At 40.7% G+C, this 20,917-nt stretch overlaps 1 protein-coding gene across 3 annotated transcripts in view; it reads left to right on the top strand.

Moving 5' to 3' along the window:
* Nucleotides 1–20,826, top strand: part of LOC101159516 (pro-neuregulin-2, membrane-bound isoform) — a 73,547-nt gene extending 52,721 nt beyond the window's left edge. For 2 of the 3 annotated variants that reach the window (XM_020706775.2, XM_011480503.3), the window contains 6 exons: nucleotides 4,312–4,414; nucleotides 6,581–6,707; nucleotides 8,421–8,548; nucleotides 10,917–11,132; nucleotides 14,480–14,663; nucleotides 15,726–20,826. In XM_020706775.2, the coding sequence (XP_020562434.1) occupies nucleotides 4,312–4,414; nucleotides 6,581–6,707; nucleotides 8,421–8,548; nucleotides 10,917–11,132; nucleotides 14,480–14,663; nucleotides 15,726–16,205 (1,238 nt within the window). In that variant the 3' untranslated portion in view covers nucleotides 16,206–20,826. Of the gene's footprint in view, nucleotides 1–106; nucleotides 131–4,311; nucleotides 4,415–6,580; nucleotides 6,708–8,420; nucleotides 8,549–10,916; nucleotides 11,133–14,479; nucleotides 14,664–15,725 lie in introns of all 3 variants that reach the window. The other variant, XM_020706774.2, reaches the window with a different exon arrangement.
* Nucleotides 20,827–20,917: the final 91 nt, after the last annotated feature.

The following is a 20,917-nucleotide window of genomic DNA, read 5'->3' as shown; positions in this document are numbered from 1 at the left end:
ACCCTGGTTCAGCACATACAGGACAAGGACATAGCTCTCCAAAGTGGACATTACACCTGACCCTGTGTCTCTTTCTTTTTGCCATGACAACTTTCTGCGCTGGCAGAGCTTCTCAAAATTGAATTTATGGGTATGGAACATTATTATTCATTTTGCTGTGCTTAAATGGTTTGCCAAAGTCCTCTCACAATCACACATTATTGTGCCATCCTTTTTCTGAAGCCAGTAGCTGGGTCTCTCTCAATCTGTCCCTCCTCTTCTACTGCTCACTAACCTGGACTTAAGACTCCTTAAGCCTTAGTCACAACTGCCCTAACGGGTGAATACAGGCTGTCTGCGTGCAAAAAACGGGCAAACCTGTATGGGGCCCTAGGTGGCCTGCTCAAAATGTCAAGGTTGTAGACCACTTGGTGAGCCCATATAGCAAAAATACTCATACACATTTTTTCTGCGGGCATGCTATAGCAAACACATGTAAAACACATAAAAGGTGAAATCCTGTGGACTGTGCGAATTGCAGTTCACATGAAAAGTGTGAGATATTTCCCTGCTCCTTGCTTGCAGCCTGACCGTTAAGCTTTGTTTACACTACCCTCAGCAACACGCAGTCAAGCGACCACTTCCAAGCAAAAGTCAACCTACATGTGGGTATATGCGCGTTTTGGTCTTTCATGTTCAAAACTCTTGCGTTCACGCATCACGGCGTAAGTTTCTATGACAAGTTTCGTGCTCTTCGTACAAAGCGCACGGCCATTGAACGAACGTCGAAAGTCAAACCAGGCGGAACTTTGACCAGAGATGGACTCAGATTTCATAGTGACGTATGGATGGCGTCCCTTTTGATTCCCGGAAGTGGCAATAATTGATCGTGGAGGAGTAATGAATAATTGCGGTTTGTGGCAAGCCGGAATTCTATGATACCAATTCATTTCTATATCGGAAAAGAGCTGCGAAAGGAAAAAGCCAGGAGCGCGATTTTGGAGATATGCACCGTTTCAACATTTCACACCAAGTCTCTTCCAACTGTAGGCGGCGGACATGCGGTAGTAAACGAAAGAAAGAGAAACAGAAGAAAACGCTCCTCCCTGCTCGTCCATTGTGAACACCATATGATGGAAGCGCGTTTCAGAATGCACGTTTATTACCTAGCGTAGATGACTAGAGTGTGGCGTAAGGGCTTCAAACAGCTTCCATTAGCCCTACAAATACTTCACGATAGTTACGACACGTACGGCGATCGTACGTTGTGGTCACTCCCCTCTACAATCCTCTATGGGCCCATATGGGCCAACTCCCCGCTGGGGGCATGTGACTAAGGCTTAACCTCCTATCTCTGCATGTGTTCCTTTTCTTACCTTAACAGCTGTAGAAATGCAGGCAATGAAGAAAACCAAATTTACTGGGAAGGGATGGGGTTTGGAGAAAAAGTGAAATCTGCTTATAAGGAGGTTTTTTAAAATTGTAAAAAAAAGAAACTAAGTATATTTTTTTTGTTTGGTTCATCACCTGATTTTAGTTAGCTGCCTGTTATATAAGTCCAGGCTGTGAGTACATTTGCAGAGCATGCCAAAAAAACAAAAAAAAACAAAGAGCAAAAGCCTGGACGGCATAGGCTGTCTTTATTATTACGCCCTCCGTTGGCTCAATGTCAGAGTGGAGAGCCTGCCTGTCCTAAATCACAATTACTTCTGGCCTCACTGAGCCAGCCAGGTTGTCGTCCAGTTCCGCCTCGCCATTCTGTATCCTTGTACCCTGTGACACGCACACAATGCCGGGCCAAAGCTCTGGTAGGCTTGTCATTCCCTGCAGAGGCCCTTTATTTAGAGACCCCCCCCCCCCCCCCCCCCCCAATTCAGGAGCTGTGTGTGGGAGCAGACGGGATTTACAAATTTATTTGATTATGCTTTTTATAAGCGATCAGACTGCAGAGAACCGACTTTTAAACCCCTTTTAAGCATGAAAGTCAAACTCGATGTGTTAGACGCTTTTATTTTAACTTCAGGACATTCAAAGGTTGTTGCTAGCCTTGGGGGGGCTGCTCATTTGGCTGAAACTAACAATTCAAGGACCTCTTTAATCCAGTTAGTAGATAAGGGGGCAAATTCCGGCCATCTTTGGTTCTTGAGGGTCCTGTTTCTCCCATAGGTTTCCTCCTGACATGCCCCCACCACCCCCACCCCCACCCCCCGGCCGCCTCTCAGCTCCTTTCTTTTCTCCTCGTTGTCTTTGTGTTTCCTCCTTGTCCTCCTTCCCCTCCACTGCCCCCCTTTTCTCTGATTTCCCCCTCACGTTCTGCTCATTGCCGTGCCCCCTTTCATCGTGCAGTTGTGCTCGCTGTTCTTCCGGAAAGAGAGCGTTCCACCACAGCGAGCCGCAAATTTAGACCGCCTCGCAGAGGAAGATAACGCCACAGCGTCAGAGCCACGCCGCTTCAGAACCTTTGAGTTCACTCAAAGGTTCATCAGCAGTTTAGGAGTTGTACCCCTTAAATGTGACTTAGCAACTTTCCCTTAAAACAATTTCCCCATGTCAGATCCTTTTCAAATTCATAGTAATATGAATGACACCTATCAAAGTTTACTTTCAGTTAAAGACCTACTCCGATGAAAATTGTGTTTTTAACAGGTTCTACTGTCATTTATCTGATAATGGAGGACATATATTTAAAAAAATCAGCTTAGAATTGCTTTTGTAAGTATTTCTTTATTCAAATTATTGTGAATCAGGGGCAGACATAAAAATGCCGTTTGAAAAAGAGCGTATTTGTGACATGCTGGTTGAGCCACAAGCTCCCTTCTCTTCTCCATAAGGGGGTTTGGTCTGCACCTACAGCCCCGCCCACAACTCAGAGGTGAATGTCTAATGAACTACTGCTGCCGCTCTGCAGGAACTATGTCCTAGCATAATTAAGAGACCACTGGGAATGCTTTGAAAATAGCTCTAAAGATGATCAGAGTGGAACTTTAAGATAAAACCTTTAAAAAATGACTTAAATTCTGTTGAAAGAAGGGTTCAAGGTTCTTTGTTGTCATTATACCGAGAGGTGAAAGACAATTAGTGTCTCTGGCCTCAACTCAGCAAATTACAGAACAAGAAATAAAAAAAAATTATTAAAAAAATACCAATGAAATTCCTACAGTTAACCTTCCCACAATAATTCTTTTTCTTTTTTTTCCCATAAATCTAGTAAAGTCTTCCAACAGAATGCAGACCCAAAAATGTTGATGCAAAGAGACTGATTTGTGTTTTTTTAATTTAAAAAATCAAAGCATTAAAACTTCTTGTAGGGCCGCGGTGGGTTTTTATCCCACAGTTCAGCACCCGCTTGGGTGCTATGTTTACATCAATACAGGTGGAAGCTGGAGTGCGCAATTATCTGTGACTAATGCCGACTCATTACGCTCGGGACTGAATGCAGATCTTCCGCTGTGGAGGAAAAAGCCGGATGTCGCGTATGTCAGTGGGATTTACATCCGTGAGGAGGGGGCTCTGCATTAGTACGCTGTAGCTTCACCTCGGGGGAGGGGGGGAGGCTTTCTCAGACTTAAATACGCTAATTTTAGAGTACAGAATAACCTCCAGTCAGCCAGGTGTCAGGCTGCTGTTTAATTTGAGTATAAATGCACGTAAAAACTTGAACTTATACCTTTTAATGTACCCTTAAATGCGGCAGATTTACAACACCCAGTGAATTAAAATGAAATCCATTTTCAGGGTTTAAAAATAGCGCCTATAATAGGAAGCATATAGTAAAAAAAAACAAAAAACGATTATGACAGCTGTGGTAATCTTTCTAACTTCCTGGTTGAATCTGGCTCCCATGCAGGCCACTGTGATGTGAACACTTGAAGTTGCGTTTTTTTTTTTTTTTGGTGTTGGTATTTTTTTTTACCCTCACGTGCAGCTTGTCTTTAGTTTATTCCATCCATACTGTGGCATGCGGTCCCATCCCTCCTCCTCCGAAGCATCACATCTCCATGGCCACCGTGAATACAGCTGTTCAGGGACAGAGCAGGAGGCTGTTAGGATGTAGATTTACCAGAGAAACTATAGAAGGAATTCTGTGTGATGTAAGAAGACAGTCAGAGTTCATGTGGTACATCAGAGAACAGCTTGTACAGACAGCACAGAGGAAAATAATGGCAGCAGATAATGACAGAACTGTTACTGCAGTTGCCTTCAATGGAGCGGCGCTCATGCTGGATGTTTGTGTGTGTGTGTGTGTGTGTGTGTGTTTGTCTTTTTTTTTGCATGAATGTATGTGTGTGTGCATTGGAATATGTGTGTGTCTGCTTTTGTTTGCCTCCACAGAAGCAGAGGAGCTTTACCAGAAGCGGGTGTTGACGATCACGGGCATCTGTGTGGCGTTGTTAGTGGTTGGCATCGTGTGTGTGGTGGCCTACTGCAAAACCAAGTATGTCTTTGAACGAGAGATCAATAACCCCCCCACCAACCCCCATTTATGAAGGACTTTAAACCTTCAGGTTAACCTTCTGGAAAAAGAAAAACACATTTAATTAGCTGCTCTGGCACAGATGCTGTGAGGCGGAGAAAAACAGTAGATGTCATATTAAAGAATCTGCAAAAGTGACAAAAATAGGATGGGTGTGTTTTTATTACTTTAATTTGTGTTGGTGGAGCCAACACATCTGCAGATCCATGAACCTGAAAGCTAATTTGACTAACACATAATATTTTAGCCAAACATAAACCCGGGTTTGCTTTTGGGGCTCCCTTGTTGAACCCTGCAGTCTTAACTAGGGGCCTCCTGATCACGTAGTTTCAGACTCAATCGGAATCAGATGTTATATCCTAATCTGGGATTGGATATTTATTTAATTATTATTTTTGAAAAGCGCTGTATATTTTTTAAGCTCATTGTTTCAAGTAAAGACCCTAGTCGAAGTCTGCATATCAAGAACGGATCTCAACATTAAATTGGTGTAAAACGCAACAGTTTAATAAAGTCAGCGAGATATTCAGACTCAATCTGGGCTCAATAACTCTTTTAAAATGTTTAAAATTAAAGTCAAGTGTCTCTATAGTTTATCTCAACGTAACAACCTACAGAGGTATTTAAAATAAATATATATCAATTTCTTTTTTTACTTTACTTTTTGATGATAATTAAATGGAGAGACGGCTGCCAAGGGACTGTCTACAAAGTGCAAGCTCCAGGAAAAAGTCATCTAAAAAAACAAAGCCATGATCTCTTAACAATAACTGAAATGTATAAATGGTTGCTTTGCTATGACCTAGTCATGAACTCTCATCATCATATTTATACTACAACAACACTTTGAGGGGAAAAAAAGTAATCTTTATGTTATTTGGAATTTTTCATGTGGGGGATCACATATAATCAAAAGATTTCAAAAACTCTGAAGATCTGAAAGCAGCAGTCACCAAACTTTCTCACATGACCAATTATCAACTATTTTTACTAGTTAATAGGTAACTAGTAATAGTTTTTGCTTGATTGTTGAAGCTATGTCACAAAAGTGCTCTGTTTAAGTGTTAAATGATCAAAGAGGCTTACAAAAGTATGGGATCAGGACTCGGTATTGGCAGATACTCTAATCAAATGACTCTGATCAGGACATCCCTAGTCTTAACTTCATGATTGTGTTTTGGGGTTTTCCTCTAAAGTCCTGGATTTGCACATTTTTACAGCTTAGATCTTACAATTATTTTTTAGAAGAAAAAAAAACTAAAACTAAAAAAAGGGTGAAGTTGAATGTTGGTACAAGTTGGATTGTAAATCATAAAACTAAAGAGAAACTTGTTTTTTTCTCTTTTGCAATCTCTAGTTTATTTTTTTGGACACGGCAATTATCACTTTCACAGACGAACGAAGCAGGAAGCACAAAAACTGCTTTCAAAATAAAAGTTTCACAGCTAATATTCAGAATAAAGGTGTTAAAATTTAGCTTTAATTTAGCTGTGCCGAACAAATACAATGGAAAACATTTATTTGCATAAGTACAGTGGTAATTGATATGAATATTGAACTATTCAGGAATAAGTTTTAATTGAGTTGGTATGTAGTCAGTGATTAACTATTTTCCTATGAGATTTATCTTCTTTCCCCTTTTTATCCACATCTTTGCTTCACCAAATGTAACCATTGGAATCCACTTTTTAGCCACAATTAAAGTTAGAAAATCCCAAATTGTGGCTGGAGCAGGTCATGTGAACGCATTTCTACAACACTCTGATTTTATTGTAGCGTCTTCATTCCTATAGTTCATTCAAACAACAATTTTCTATTCTTTGTTGTTTGATGGTCTGTCTAACTAGTCCTTGAAACATCTAGTTTTTTATAAGTTAAACATTATTTCCAAATATCCTGAGTTTTTTTTAATAACAAATTTTCTAATAGGTTAAATTTTTAACACGCTTTTATTATATCTCTAAAAGCTAGAATAATGTTTAGAAGAAAAACTATCAGTCAAAGGTGAAGAAGTTAAAGGAAAACTAAATATTCTCACTAAACACTCAAGAAAAGTCAGTAATAAGTTTCTACTTGGATTGTTTTTTCTGATTTCTTACTTTTTCTTTGTGCCTTTGACTCCTTCAGGAAGCAGAGACAGATCCAAAATCATCTACACCAGAACCAGAACCAGTGTGTGGAGCAGCCAAATCGCATGTTGGCAAACGGGCCAAACCACCCCGGGCCCGGTCACGAGGAGATCCCCATGGTGGATGTGAGTCAGAAACCAGCGGCCCTCATGTGGAGCTCATCCCAAAGATTAAGAAAACAGCAGACAGAGCCAGCCTCTGCTTCTGGAAGAGAACACGTCCTTTAACCAAACTTAGGCTGAACATTTAGCAAATTTCCCAGACAAAAGCATTTTAAAGAGAACTTATAATTAAAAAGAGAGTTTTCTTTTTTAATGGAAATGCTAAGACAGGGGGCTGCACGGTGGCGCAGTGGTAAGCGCTCTTGCCTCACAGCAAGAAGGCCCCCGGTTCAAGTCCCGGCTGGGGGACATGAAAAACACAACATCAATGGTGTCTGTGTGGAGTTTGCATGTTCTCCCGTGCATGCGTGGGTTTTCTCCGGGATCTCCAGCTTCCTCCCACCGTCCAAAAACATGCTTCATAGGTTGATTGGCAACTCTAAATTGTCCATAGGTGTGACTGTGAGAGTGAATGGATGTGTGATTGAGGATATTCCACCCTGCGACAGACTGGCGACCAGTCCAGGGCATCCCTTGCCTATGCCCAAGTGGCCGGGATAGGCTCCGGCAACCCAGTGACCCCGAAAGGGAAAAACAGTCAAGAAGATGAATGAATGAAAGCTAAGACAGTGTCAAACAAAGTACTTTTAGCAACTTTAGTTTAGTTTGAAAACATTTAAGTACCTTAAGCAACTCTTAAAAAAGGAGTAAATGCATTTATAGACATGGAATCCAAGATTTACTCGATGTTTAATGTAAATTTCAACCTGAATTAAACAAAACATGTAACCATTTTCTGAAAACAATGTTTCAACACAGGGTAGAAAGGGGATCATGTTATAAATTCAGATTTTATGTACTAGAATCAACAGCTGCAGCTTCTGCAGGGGACGAGAAAGGGAGGAAGGAGCATACGAGTAAAAAAATGTACCAGGTTAAACTTTTTAACTTAATTAAAACTAGTCATTATTTATAGATCCTCTAGTTTTACGAATCATTGATTATGAATTATAAAATTATTTAAAAAATAAAAGATTTTTAGATACAAAATAACCTCAGAAAACAAGCCAAGAAGGAATAAAATACTTGGAAATCAGAAAACACTATTTAAATCTATTCAGACTCATGAGTGATGCAAATGAGGAATTTATTTCTGGAAAACAGTTGTTCATTTGTTCTTATTCAACCTTTATTGTCCCAGTTTGTGTGATTCTGGACGGGCTGCTAACGTTTTGCTGATGGACTTTAAAGAAACTAATGGCTAACGGAACAATAGCCAGGGTTTTGATCAAGCTGTAAACAACCCTTAAGTTTGTACTCATTTTCCAACAGTTTGCATTTTTATCTCTTAAAAAAATGTTGTTTTTTTGAGCGTTCAAGATTCCAGCCGTGAATGTAACGTTTTTCTTTTTTCATTGAAAAGAAGTTTGTAATTTCCTTCAACCCTTACAGCAGCTGCTCGCACCAGACAAACCTGTCCTTTTAATTAAATATCAGTGACCTAAAAATAGGAATTTTCCACCACAATGTTCACAATACCATCAGACAGTCATTAATAGTAAAATAGGGGAATCAGCTCCTTCTACGTTTGCTCATCTTTTCACACAGAAAGATGTTGGAGCAGCCAGAAACAGTAGAAACTCAAACACGAGATGTCTCTGTGTGTGAGGCTGCATTTGTGTGTCAGATGACATCAGCCTTGCTCTTTATTATTATTATTATTTATTTTGTTTCCAGTACATCTCCAAGACCGTCCCAACAACAGAGTGTGTGATCAGCCACGGAGCTGAGGGCGCAGGCAACTATGCAGGCAGTCGAATGTCAACCCGCTCTCACCACTCCACCACCGCCTCACATGCTTCCAGGTATGACTGAGAAGAACCCGCCATGGTAACACAGACGCTGTGACAAAGTCTGTGTTACTTTTCATTCAGTTTCAGTCAGCAATTTAAAATCCTCTGGTGTTTAGCTGTGGTTACCAGAGGGATGGACTTAGGTCACATGACTTGGACTACAGTCAGACTCAAGTCAAATTGATGCCTTTAGACTCGACTTGACAAAATATAAAAAAAACACGCGACTCGACTTGGACTTTACAGGAGAATAACTTGACTTGGACTTGAGCCTTTCGACTCAAAAAAGACTTCAAACGTGACCCCAAAAGACTGAGATTTCAAAGTATGTTGACACACTGTCGGCCTCTTTCCCCGTCTTTGTGTCTCTGTCTGTGTGCAACTGTGTGCGTTGTCGACACAATTTCTCAATCAATTGAGCTTCATGTTGGTTTGATCCAAAATCATCCAACCAATCAAATTGCAGGACAACCATTGAAGTTGATCTGTCAAACAAGATCTGCAGAAATGAGTTCAAGTGTAAAAACTATCACGTTGCCTAGGGGACCCAATCAGAATCAGCCTAAAGTGAATGAAAAACCAGGTGTAAATTAGAAAAAACATTTCAAAATGTTTTAAGCCTGAAAGTACACAGGGACTGTGGCAGCGTGCACCCCCATGGGGCCTCTTCTTGCCTCACAGTGGTTCAAGTCCCGCCTGGGGGCTTGTAACAGAACATCAATGGGGGACCTTTCTGTGTGGAGTTTGCATGTTCTCCCTTTGTATATGTGGGTTTTCTCCAGGGACTTCCTCCCAAAAACATGCTTCATAGGTTAATTGGCTACTCTAAATTGTCCCTAGGTGTGAATGGGAGTGTGCACGGGTGTGTGATTTGTGCGTCAGACCGGCGATTGGTGGATCACCCATGAGGTGGCCAGGTTAGACTACAGAAATGGACAAATCGGGTTTAGAAAATGAACAAATTAATTCATTTATCCGTCACACCTTAACTTTGACGTTAAAGGGAAAATCTTCATCACTAAGTCAAGTTTAACCAGCCGCAAAAATTTTACAAAGAACAAAGGATCAGTCAAATAAAGTTGCTGATTTGTGGAAACTTTTAAAAAGGGACATTTGTGAAATTTCCCACAGCGAGGGAGGAATATGTTAAGAACCTTTAGCCCAGAAAATGTTCCTCTGTGTTAAAACAAAACAAAACACAATAAATCAGGATATATGTCAAATCAAAATTTGATAAATTGTTTTGCCTCGAAAGATGCTCTAAGCCTCGGCTGATTTCTGTGTTTTAATGGTATTCTATGAAGAAAAACTGTAACGTTGCCTTTATTGAATTATTTACAAATCAGAAACAACAAATCAACAACTTTGTTTCATTGAATCTTTGTCATCTGTAAAAAAAAAAAAAAAAAGATTTTTTTAAACTAAATTTCTTGTTGTAGCACTTTAATTTGAAAAATTAAAGCTCAAAAATATTAAACGTAAACTTCGGCGCTGTTCAGACCGGTCCGTGAAAATTAAGCTGATTTTAAACCGGTCCGTGAAAACGTCTGATATTAGACCGGTCAGTGGCCGGAAAAAGGTTGGAGACCACTGCCAAAAGGGTTCAGTGGGAATGTTGGACTCAAAACGTTCGATGGTAGGACTTGGACTTGACCTGGAACTTGAGGACAAACACCTGAGACAAACTTGTGAGTTGCAAAACAATAATTTTGTCCCACATCTGGTTTACAAACCAATCCAGTGTTTACAGAACATTCTGTTTCCTGACACGTGTGCAGCTTAGAGTTTAAGTCAGGTATCATCTGTAAATCTGAGCCCCTCCTGATATCAAAGCGATGCTCCTGATGCTTTCTCTGTTGGGGCTGATCTGGATTTTCTTGTGTTTTTTGTTGGGTTTCTCTTTGTTATTTCAATGTGTTCCAAGCAAACAGGGATTTCAAATGTGAGAAGCCTTTGAGGCCACAAATATGAATTGTCTCAAAATCACTGGTCAATATTTTGTAGGTGCTTTTGTTCAAAGCAATGTAGAAATTTCTTACAATTGGGTAGATTGTGAGATCGGGGGATTTGGCCAAGGACGCGCTGGCTGCCAAACCTGGAAATTGAACCCCTGACCGCCCAATTGGCAGATGAGCACTCTACCCACTGAGCTGCTGTCACCCTGCAAATTAGGATTTATTTGGTTTACAGTTTCTAAACCAAAGTGCTAAATCATGCTACAGATGATCTTTTGGCTGCTTAAACGCAGCGAAACGATTTGGCAGGAAATGCAGTCGCTGGGATCAGACTCAGCGCTGTCAGAACCGAACCGCTTCTGCACACGCTCAGGCCTGCGTCTGGGATTCCGGGTGTAACCTCTCAGGCTTGTGCTGCTTTGCAGACACGAGGAGCGAACGTGGAGCATGGAGCGAACGGACAGCATGAACTCAGACTGCCAGTCGGGGGGGCTCTTCAGCTCCGTGGGAACCAGTAAGTGCAGCAGCCCAGCATGCATGGCGAGGAGGGCGGCCCACTGGGGCTGTGCGGAGGTGGCTGGACCGGGAATGCAGTACGGGGACTCCTATGACTCGCTAAGAGACTCGCCTCACAGTGACAGGTAGGAAGGAAAACATTTTTTTTTTGCTTTCATCAGACTGGAGCTTTTTCCTCTTTGTCGACCCCAAGTGGCAGACAAGTGCAATTGAAATGTTAAAAGCAGGAAAGACTTGCCCCCTCCCCTTGACACTAATGTGAAACGCTATTGATGGGGCCTACATTTAATTCAGGACATAAAGATTAATGGTTTGTCTAATAGTTTGTTTCGTGGCCTCCTTCATCTTCATCCTGTAATACTCTTCATGTTACTCCTCTGCCTGCACTTTTGCAGTCTTTTATTTACCACAATGCAGGCAGGGGCATGGGAGGTAGGGGTGCTGAGGGGACTCCTACTGGCCAACAGCTGTAAATGAAGATGAAATAATCCAGGTTTAGGTCGTTTTCAACTATAAACACCAAAAAAAATCTGCCTTTTATTTTAGTTTTTTTAGTCTAAAATTTGTCCTACCCTCTTTTTGATGTAATATGTTTAAACGTAGTATTGTTGTAGGCACAACAAAATGTTTTTAAAGATTATATCAATGTCAGGATTAGAAATTAATAATAAAACTTAAATATGAAATGAAAAAGATCTAAAATATTTTAAAGTCCAAAATCTATACATCAAGTGTCGCTGTGGGATAATAACAGACTGTGTTGGTGACCATATAGTGATGCAGTTTTGAATATTAATAATTAACCTATATTCATGTAAACATAATATAGATGTATTATTAAATTGAATAAATGGATTTTGGATAATAAATATTCAAAATGTCCGTAAGAATGTGGGGTTGTTCTCTTTTTTTGAGTTCTTGGGGTTTTTTTTGCTTTTACTTTACAGTTTTGAACTTTAAAAAAAATCTTTTTCTTTAGTTTCTATAAGTGAATGCAGATGTTTATATATAAGCAAGAAAAAAATGGAAAAACATTAAAAAACCATTTGAAATATTGTAAAAAGAGAGCTTCAACTGAAAGTTTATTTTACATTTAAAGCTTTTAAATAAAATGTTTTCAGTCAAGTTTCTGTCACTGATTACAGAAGTTTTTTTTAGCCATAGAACACACTTTATTTTCATCCATTTATTCGTTTATGTTCAGTTTAGCCTTTTCTGCTACGGCTGGTACTTCATTCTGTCAACAGAGGGCGCTGTAGCTGTGATTGTAGCACACATCTGAGTTTTATGTAGATTTATGACAAATATTGACTCAAAAATCAGTCTAATTTAGCCCCCCCCCCCGTGTTTTTTTTCTTTTTTTCAAGAAGACATCAGTTTATGAAGCACATTTTTTCAAAAAGATTAGTTTTGCAATTTTTAAGATTTATTTAAAATGTGAAAATACAGTTCCATCTCCAATGTGATGCATAAAAGAAACTATATAATCACAATTTTCTTTTGTTATGATGTGTCGTTTATAAAGCATCTTTTCATTTTCTTCATCCTGTTGATTTCTGTAGTACAACAGGGTCTGCCGTTCTGCTTGATGGTGGCAATTGATGATTTTTAAACTTTGTTCCAGGGCTAAACCTTATTTAAAGCATAAACTAGGTACTTCTCTTTGCACTCCTGGACATCCTTTTATTAATATTTGATATATCAACTATTTTTGAAGCATTTCAAATACCATTAGGTGTCAAATCTACAAATATTTTCAAATGTATTGTTTCAAAAACGTTTCTGATTGGATTTTTGGTGGCAAAACCTAAACATTATGAAAGGGGCAACAGCTCACCTGTACAAAATTGACATTTACAAGCTTTATTTGCTGTTTCTCCTATAAACCTGGTCGTACAGAGTTATATAAAAGTTTTTTTGTTTTGTCTTTTTAGCCTTTTTTTGTTCAAATATGTAGGCTGTTTGGGGGTCTTTTTTTTTTTTTTTGGTTTTGTGGTGGATTTAAACAATTTCAACATCTACCTTAGGGCTTCCACCTTATCAGGAAACTTTGCTAGTTGGGGCTTTTTTTTTTCATTTAAAGAGATGTTAATTCTGGTAATTTATTGTCTTGGTTAATAAAATAAAAGAATCATCAATATTTCCTGTAACTAAATACAACACATTTGTTTTCCTGCGTCCTTTAGCTCTTGTGGTGCTAAATTTATATTTTGTATTCATTTTAATTCTTAATGGAGTTTCGGTTTTGAATGATATGGTTCTGAAAGGACTGGAGAAAAGTCCAAATTTGTCTTTTATCAGGTTCAACCACAATGGAACAAAAATGGACATAGGAAATGCACAAAGAATATATTAGATTTTCCTGTAGGGTTTCTGAAAACTGCATATTGTTTAGCTTTTATACATAAATATATGTGATCTGAACTCCACTTGAGCTGTAGCACTATAATCCTGTCACCTGTGAGTGTGTGGGAAATATTTAAAATAGTTTTGTTGTCAAAGTTGATGTTGGCAGCAGGTCGTTTGAGAGTTTTAAGGAGCCACATTTTGAGGATTTGGTTTGCGGGTTGGAACACCTGCAGAACCACAACTGTGGTGATGGTTCAGGTGAAAGGAGAACAGGGTCGTGTTATTTTGACGCTACTTCTGATAGAAACTTTACAGACTCGTCAAATCGTCCAATCTGACCTCTGTCCACTGCTAAAAACACCACCTGGAACTGGATCACAACATAAAAATGCAAGATATACTTATCTGAGGAACCCCAGGATGCCTAATGGGAAGATGGCAAACAAGAGGAAACCTTTGGCATTTTTGCTGATCAGTTTTCATGGAAATGCTGATGAGATTAGTCTATTTCAGAGCAATAAGGTGCTCTACCACCAACCAAACAACTGAGGACATCAACAGTGTCCTCCAAACATCCCAAATCTCAGCTTAAAGCATTTGTGGGACGTTCTAAACAAACAATTCCTATATGGAGGCTTCAGCATGAGGTGTGGCTCAGGTATCACTCTCATCTGAGTCGGTGGAAGGGAAACTGTCATAATGTTTGCCTCAAACTTCATCTGGAAGAAAACGGCAGATGAGAGATGCAGACAAAAACAGAAAAAAACGGTTTGGAGTCAAAGAAGGAGCTTGTTTTTTTAAAGACAAAACATGGAATCTTTCCTGGTTTTGGTGTAAAAAAATAAAAAAAAAACACCAAAACTTCTATGCTTATTTAACAGCAAAAGGCTGGGTTTTCTTCTTTTCACTTCCAACCTTTAGTCTGCTCTAATACATTATATCTTAAAGCAAATTTAACTAAATATTGTGATGTAAAAAATATGTGCAGAAAATTGAAAAAACAGTCAAAGATTGTGTCGAAGTACCTAAAGCTGGTAAACCAAAACACTTCCAAGGTGCTAAAAAAACAAGAAGCTTTTTTTTCTGTTTCGATTTGCTCTGACTGTTTACTCTTGTCGTTCAGATATGTTTCCGCGCTGACCACGCCGGCGCGGCTGTCGCCTGTTGAATTTCACTACCCCCCGCTGCCGCCCCAGGTGCCCATCTTCCAGATCACCTCGCCCAACACAAGCCACGCCCTCTCCCTTCCTCCTGCCGCTGCCGCCTATCACAGAGACGACAACCAGCCGCTGCTCAGATGCCCAGACGTACGTAGCTCATTCAGGACGGAAAACAGGTTCACTCCGGCTGGTTTGTGTCACACAGACCCATGAATGTGAATTCTGACTATTAGAGATAGAGACTCACGAGTTTGTGACTTTAGGTTTCTCTCTTGGTTTGATCTTTTGTCTTTGGCAAGATTTTCTTCCAGATCTATAACTTTTATACTCAAAGGTATAAAAAAATCTTCACATGAATTACAATTTAATGTATCGTAAGCCTAAAAAACGGTGTATATTAACACTTTAAATATGACACAAAATGATAAATATTGTTGTTTTCTCTTTTATCCCTTCAAAGAAAACAGAATGCATTTATTTTGATGGTTTTCCCTTGTAATTTTAGGCAGTTTATTTACAAAGGGGAAAAAAAAGTGTAATAAAGCTGGTCAGAGCTGCATAAAAGGACTAAAACATGGATTTTTTAAAAACTGGCAGGTTCTTGATTGCACATTCAGCCCCTGGTGTTCACACTGGACTGTTGCAACCTGGTACTAGCACATGTGTGCCACCCACAGTAAGAAGAGGCTTGGCGTCTGGATGAGGAAGTGGTAGAAGTCTTGCAAATCTTTTCTTTCACAGCTCTGTTTCGATTTTGAAAGACGTGGCCCATCCGGGCACAAACCACAATGATTCAATTCTGCTTCATGATCAATTTTCAGATCTGGTTTGTGAATTAAAACCAGATCTGAGTCCCTGATTGGTCAAAGTTTGATCCGGTTTAACTTTCAACGCGTGTTCAGTGGACGTGCATTTTAAAAACGGTCTTAATAGAGCCCATACTTATGGATGCATGCAAGAGATTTGAACGTGGAAGCCTGAGAAACCCATCTGCTCAGACTTTTCATATCGCCGAGGGCGATGTAAACGTAACTTTAGAGGTAAAAACAAAAATAGGCTAGCCTTGATGTCAAGTCCTAAAGATCAAGAAGGCAAGGCACGTCCTATTTAGATGACACTCAGGTCCGAGTCGTTCAAGTCCCTTCTCTACTGACAGATCCAGTGAAGTGGAATAAAGAGTTTCAAAAATAACCTCCGTCTCTGTTTCAGGATGGAAGTTTGTACAGGCAGCCCCGGCGTGCGCGCCGAAGTTACCTGACAGAGAGCACGGGGAGTCTACCGTCCAGCCCCTACCGTCTGCCCGATGATGAGGCCTACGAGACGACGCAGGAGTACGCCTCTTCACGGGAGCCTATCAGGAGTCGGCGCCGCCCACGCCGAAACCGCCTCAACGGACACATTTCCCAGCGTTCCGCGGGGCTACGAGACTACAGTTCACAGAGTTTTAGTCAGTCGGAGGACGAGGAGGACGAGGAGGACGAGGAGGAAGATGCTCACGGAGAGAGCACGCCCTTTCTTAGTATGCAGAACATGAACCTGGACCCCCCCCTATCCGCCTCGGGTCTACGCACGTCAACTGGCGTGGACACACGGACTCACCGCGGGCTGAGTCGGCCTGGGACGCGCAGCAACGAGCAGGGGCGCGGCTCGCAGTCGCAACGCTCCAAGGCTGACAACATGCCCCTTTAGGACTTAGCCCCGCCCCTTCTGACAGCCACTCAGACACCTGCCACCCCGTCAACCTTTACTCACTCCCCTTCTTCCAACACACAACCAGAGGACTAGAAACCTGCACCTAGGAGAAATATTTTTATTTTGTATAACAGACAGATATTCTAAACAAATGAAATATTTATTTTCATTTCAGCAAAAATTGTCTACTAGCTAACAGCGAAGACTTTTTTTATATTGGGGGGATATTTATATGTAAAGTTTTTTGATTTACAGCATTATGAGGGATGAAAAAATAAGAGAATTACGTGCCAATTTTTTCACAAGTTAGATAACTAGAATAATATTGTGGTGCCTTTTGCTGTATGCTGAAGTCGGAGGTCCCATTGAGTTTTTGTAGCCTTTCTTATAAAGACTCCTCGTTTTTATAGAGACCAACCCTCTTCCTTCCTTTTTGCTTTGGATTGTTTGTTTTTTTTCTCTGGTTTGGGATCTTCCTCTTTTTGAACTGTGATCTGATTATGTCATCATGCAATATGGATTCCTCCTGTGTAAAAGGTGTCTGTTTACATGAGTGCGATGCGTTTGTTTCACAGGGACGTTTAGCTTCTGAAGGAACCAGACGGAAACGGGTCCAAAAATGTCCGCTGCCCGTCAGGGGCCATTTCTGTGGAGCGCGTTCAGGAAGCTTTGAGGGAAGGTGAATTCAGTTTCCTGTGTGTGTATGTGTGTGTGTGTGTGAGTTCAGGGTGCTGCCTTTACATTGGTGGTGGTCGCAGTGTCTGTGTGTGCCTGTAGACTGTCCGTACACCTCATGCAGCCTCATTTGGATGGCGCCTGTGTTCACCTTGTTGGGTTTGGTCTCTTGTTTGTACGACATGTTCCTCCCACCAATCGTCTCGCTGCCAGAAAAGCTCCACTGCACTGTAAGAAGCTCCCTCCGTGAGCAGTCGCTGGTCAGGGAGCTGCTAATCCAAACCGAATCCAACCACTCCAGTTGTAATCCAGCCTGACTCTGGCCTCCCGTGGACTGCCTGGTCCCCCCGTTTCCTATGCCAGCAGCTTAGAAGCCGCACTGTGTCTCAGGACTTTCCCATCACATCACAGCCAAAAGAGTTCCTCGTTTCAGTCCCGGTTCGGTCCCCGGGGCCAGGGCCACCACCGCCACTCCGTCTGTTGCTTTAAACCACGGCTCTGATCATTAAAGCTGAAGTTTTGGAGGATTTTTATGTGAGCCAGGGAAAATGTGCATCAGCCAAACCTTCGGGTCTCGCCAGGAATCCCTCCCCACTCCCCCCAAATATTACATTAGTCGTGGGGAAAAGTTAGTGTCATAACTTTTTAGTTAAAAGTATCAAACTTGGGGGGGGGGGGAGTAATCTGATGGTTGTTCATTGTACGTCTTGTATTATGCAAATGCAACCTCAACAGTATGCCACAGTTTTTAAGTGTAGTGATGTATTTAGAGCATCAAAAAGTAAAAACTTAAACCCGGGCAAAACTCAAAACCTTCACGCCGTAGAATTAAAAGTTATAATTAATCCTTTATGATCTTTGAATTACCGTAACTATTCGGCTGTTCACACAAATAACCTTACTGCAACAGATTCTGAAGCGGTGAAAAGCAGCTTTATAGTAGTACAGTGTTGAGGCAATTAATTCCTCTTTGCTCCTTTACTTACGTTAAGTGCTGTTTAACCCTTGTGCTATCTGAGATGACCCCACCCTTACATTGACGTGTTCTCCCTACCATGACAAAGGTGGATAAAGGTGGAAAGATTTCATGTAATCCATGGACAACAGTGAAGATCACAAATCATTGAAGAAAAAAGGTTCAGAGCACTGTCTAGTGGGTCTAGATGACCCAACTCCCAATGTTACTAACGGACCAAACCTCTGTAGTTACAACAGATGCTCGTTTGGGGGCAGTATTGCCCAAAATAATCACTGTCCAGGAAGGAAAAAAACAGCAATTGCCTACACATCCTCACAACCTTTTACAGACCTTTTTCAACCATTTTCAATGGAAATGTGCAGTTGAGATTCACATAGTTTAACCCTTTAACACCAGAGCTTTGGTGGCAGTGTTAAGTACGATTCCCTTTCGTCACAATTTGGTTCAAACCTTAGTTTTTGGGTCACAGTTTTGTTTCGGTTTGATACATGATTTGTGTATTACAAAACATCAAGTAAAATGACAGAAAAATCCTTTTTTATTTTAATAATAAGCAAATAGCAATGAAAAAAAGTCTCGCATTTGGCTTGTACTAAGCCAAACATATGAAGGAGGGATGCAAAGATTCACTTTTCCCACAATTTAATTCAATGTTGCGTTTTGGTTTTAAAGCCACAATAACACACCAATGCACACTCACTTTCACACCTATGAATACAAGTTAGAGTAACCAATGAACCTATGAAGCATGTTTTTGGACGGTGGGAGGAAGCCTGAGTCCCCGGAGAAAACCCACGTATGCACGTGAGTTTTCACATCCCCAGCCGGGATTTGAACCGGGGACTTTCTTGCTGTATGGCAAGACCTCTAACCACTGCACGGTGGTGCACTGCAGTGGTTAGCAGAAAACAAACCATCGTGCCGTGGTTTTCCCTGCACCAAGACCCTAAACTGCACCAGGATTTGTTTGCAAGTAAACTGAGATCCCTCAATTCTCAGGTTTTGAGGGGTCTAAAACCAATTCCCTGCTGAAATAATAAAACTTATGCCTTACTAAATTATTAGCGAATTAGTTTTTTTCATTTGGCAGTCTACCTGAGTTCTAGTGCGGAACCTGATGTGCAAATTCTGGTCCAACTGAGGGTCTCAGTTTACTTGCAAGTGAACCCTGGTGCAGTTCAGGGTTTTGGTGCAGAAAAAACCCCCAGAACCTTTTAACTCTGGAGATGTTGCTATCGACACCTAGATAACACGCAGTTTGACTTACCTTAACTCTTTAAATATTTATTTGATTAATGTTGATTGCGTTGACATGTCACTACCGTAAAGTTTTGCACAACAGCGTTAAGCTGCTTTTCTCCACTTCAGAATCTGCTGGAATTACAATTTTAGTATTCTGTCGTTCATATGTAGTCGGGATGCAGTCGGGATGCAACATTTCACTTTTCCCTCGATGCGCTGAATGAAATGAAACAATTAAAGAAATACACACATATAAACATACAGGAACTTCTCAGAGCTAAAGCAGTTTCACATAAAAATGCTAAATATTTTAGCTGGAATCAAAGCTAGTTAAGAAGTGTTGTGAGTTATTGAGGTATGAAGTAATATTTTCTTTCAAGAGTTTGTTAAATAAACGAGGAAAAGAGCAAAACAACGATCAGAGGTCGCATTTGCTTATTACTAAGACCTGCTACAGTTGGATCATTTTTATTCTATTTTGACCCAAAAACAGGAAATAAATAGAGAAATATTTGCCCACAGTTATATCATGGAAGACACGATTTCTCTTTATTCTACTCGGTGTCCCAATGTTGGACACCAGGAATCCTCCAGTGGCACTAATGAAGGCACAGCTTCATCAGGGGAACAGAACCGGAGCAAAAAGAGCACATTTCCAGGTTTTACTTTTTTGGTTCAAATGATGGTGTTGGAAAAAAAAAAGGAATCAGATTACTGTACTTATTTCTTTATTGTTCAATGTCTTTCTTTGTCGTGATGACTGAACGATCTGTTGCTGTACCCCCTCCTTCATCCTCGTGACCTCCTCGTTTTCTTCGGATCTTTGAAAACAGCCAGCGGGTGACTCTAAAGTCCCACCTGGAGTGCGCCACACAGCACGCCAACACGAGGGAACCCTGTCAAACCTTTAGAGACCCTTCCAGCTCACTGAGGAAAATACTGTGTCCGATAAGGAGAAGAAAAAAAAAAGACGTGTCCTTTTTCAAGTTTAGAGTTGCTTTCTTTTTCACACAGGCGATGCATGGATCACTCGTATAGAAAGTATCTTAAAATCGGCAAGACGTCCCCTTGAAATCAAGGGGCAATTGTATTAAAAACATAGAAAAGCGTTTGGGTACTTGGCCCAAAGAGCTGCCTAGTTCTGTCTTATCTTATCACTGTAATCAATCTGGGATTTTGCAATGTGGAAAAATCTAAAGTGAGGATAGTGTGCTTCTAGAGATAGTCCAGTTGTTTATGATCCTGCCCTCTTTCTCTTCCACCTGCACTTTCTACTCACCTGTTGCATTCATGGTCATTCATACACTGACATGCACACACGAACCGTATGATTTTTCAAGAAGTTTGTCTTTTTTACCCCCTCTCTACCCTCTCCTCCTCCTCCTCCTCCTCCTCCTCCTCCTCTCACCCCATGACCCTCCCTCCCCCCTGCATGTCCTAGTGGTTACTGGTAGTTGGAGTGCATGGAGCAAGCAAATTGTTTTTCCACTCGGTGAAAATAATAATAATGATAATAAATTGAAAAAATGTGTCTTCATTTTAAACATTCAGCAATAAATCCCCTTCTTATCATGTCCACCATTCTTGGAATATGCTAGAAAATTATTTGCAAGTTTTATCCCCCCAACAAAAAACAAAAACATACTACTTGTAAGAAGACGAAGAAAAATCTACGAACCACCCCTTCATATGGAAAAATAAAACTTTATTCCTACCAATTCAGAACAGTCCTGTCGTCTTTGTTTTTTTTTTAAACTGACTTTCTTGTTTGCAGATAGTAAGTTTTCTGTTTTGTTAAAGATCCAATCCAATC

Source organism: Oryzias latipes, chromosome 10 (assembly GCF_002234675.1).
Source record: "Oryzias latipes chromosome 10, ASM223467v1".
NCBI classification, from domain to species: Eukaryota; Metazoa; Chordata; class Actinopteri; order Beloniformes; family Adrianichthyidae; genus Oryzias; species Oryzias latipes.
The sequence above is the reverse complement of the archived record's forward strand: the minus strand, read 5'-3'. Positions and strand labels throughout refer to the sequence as shown.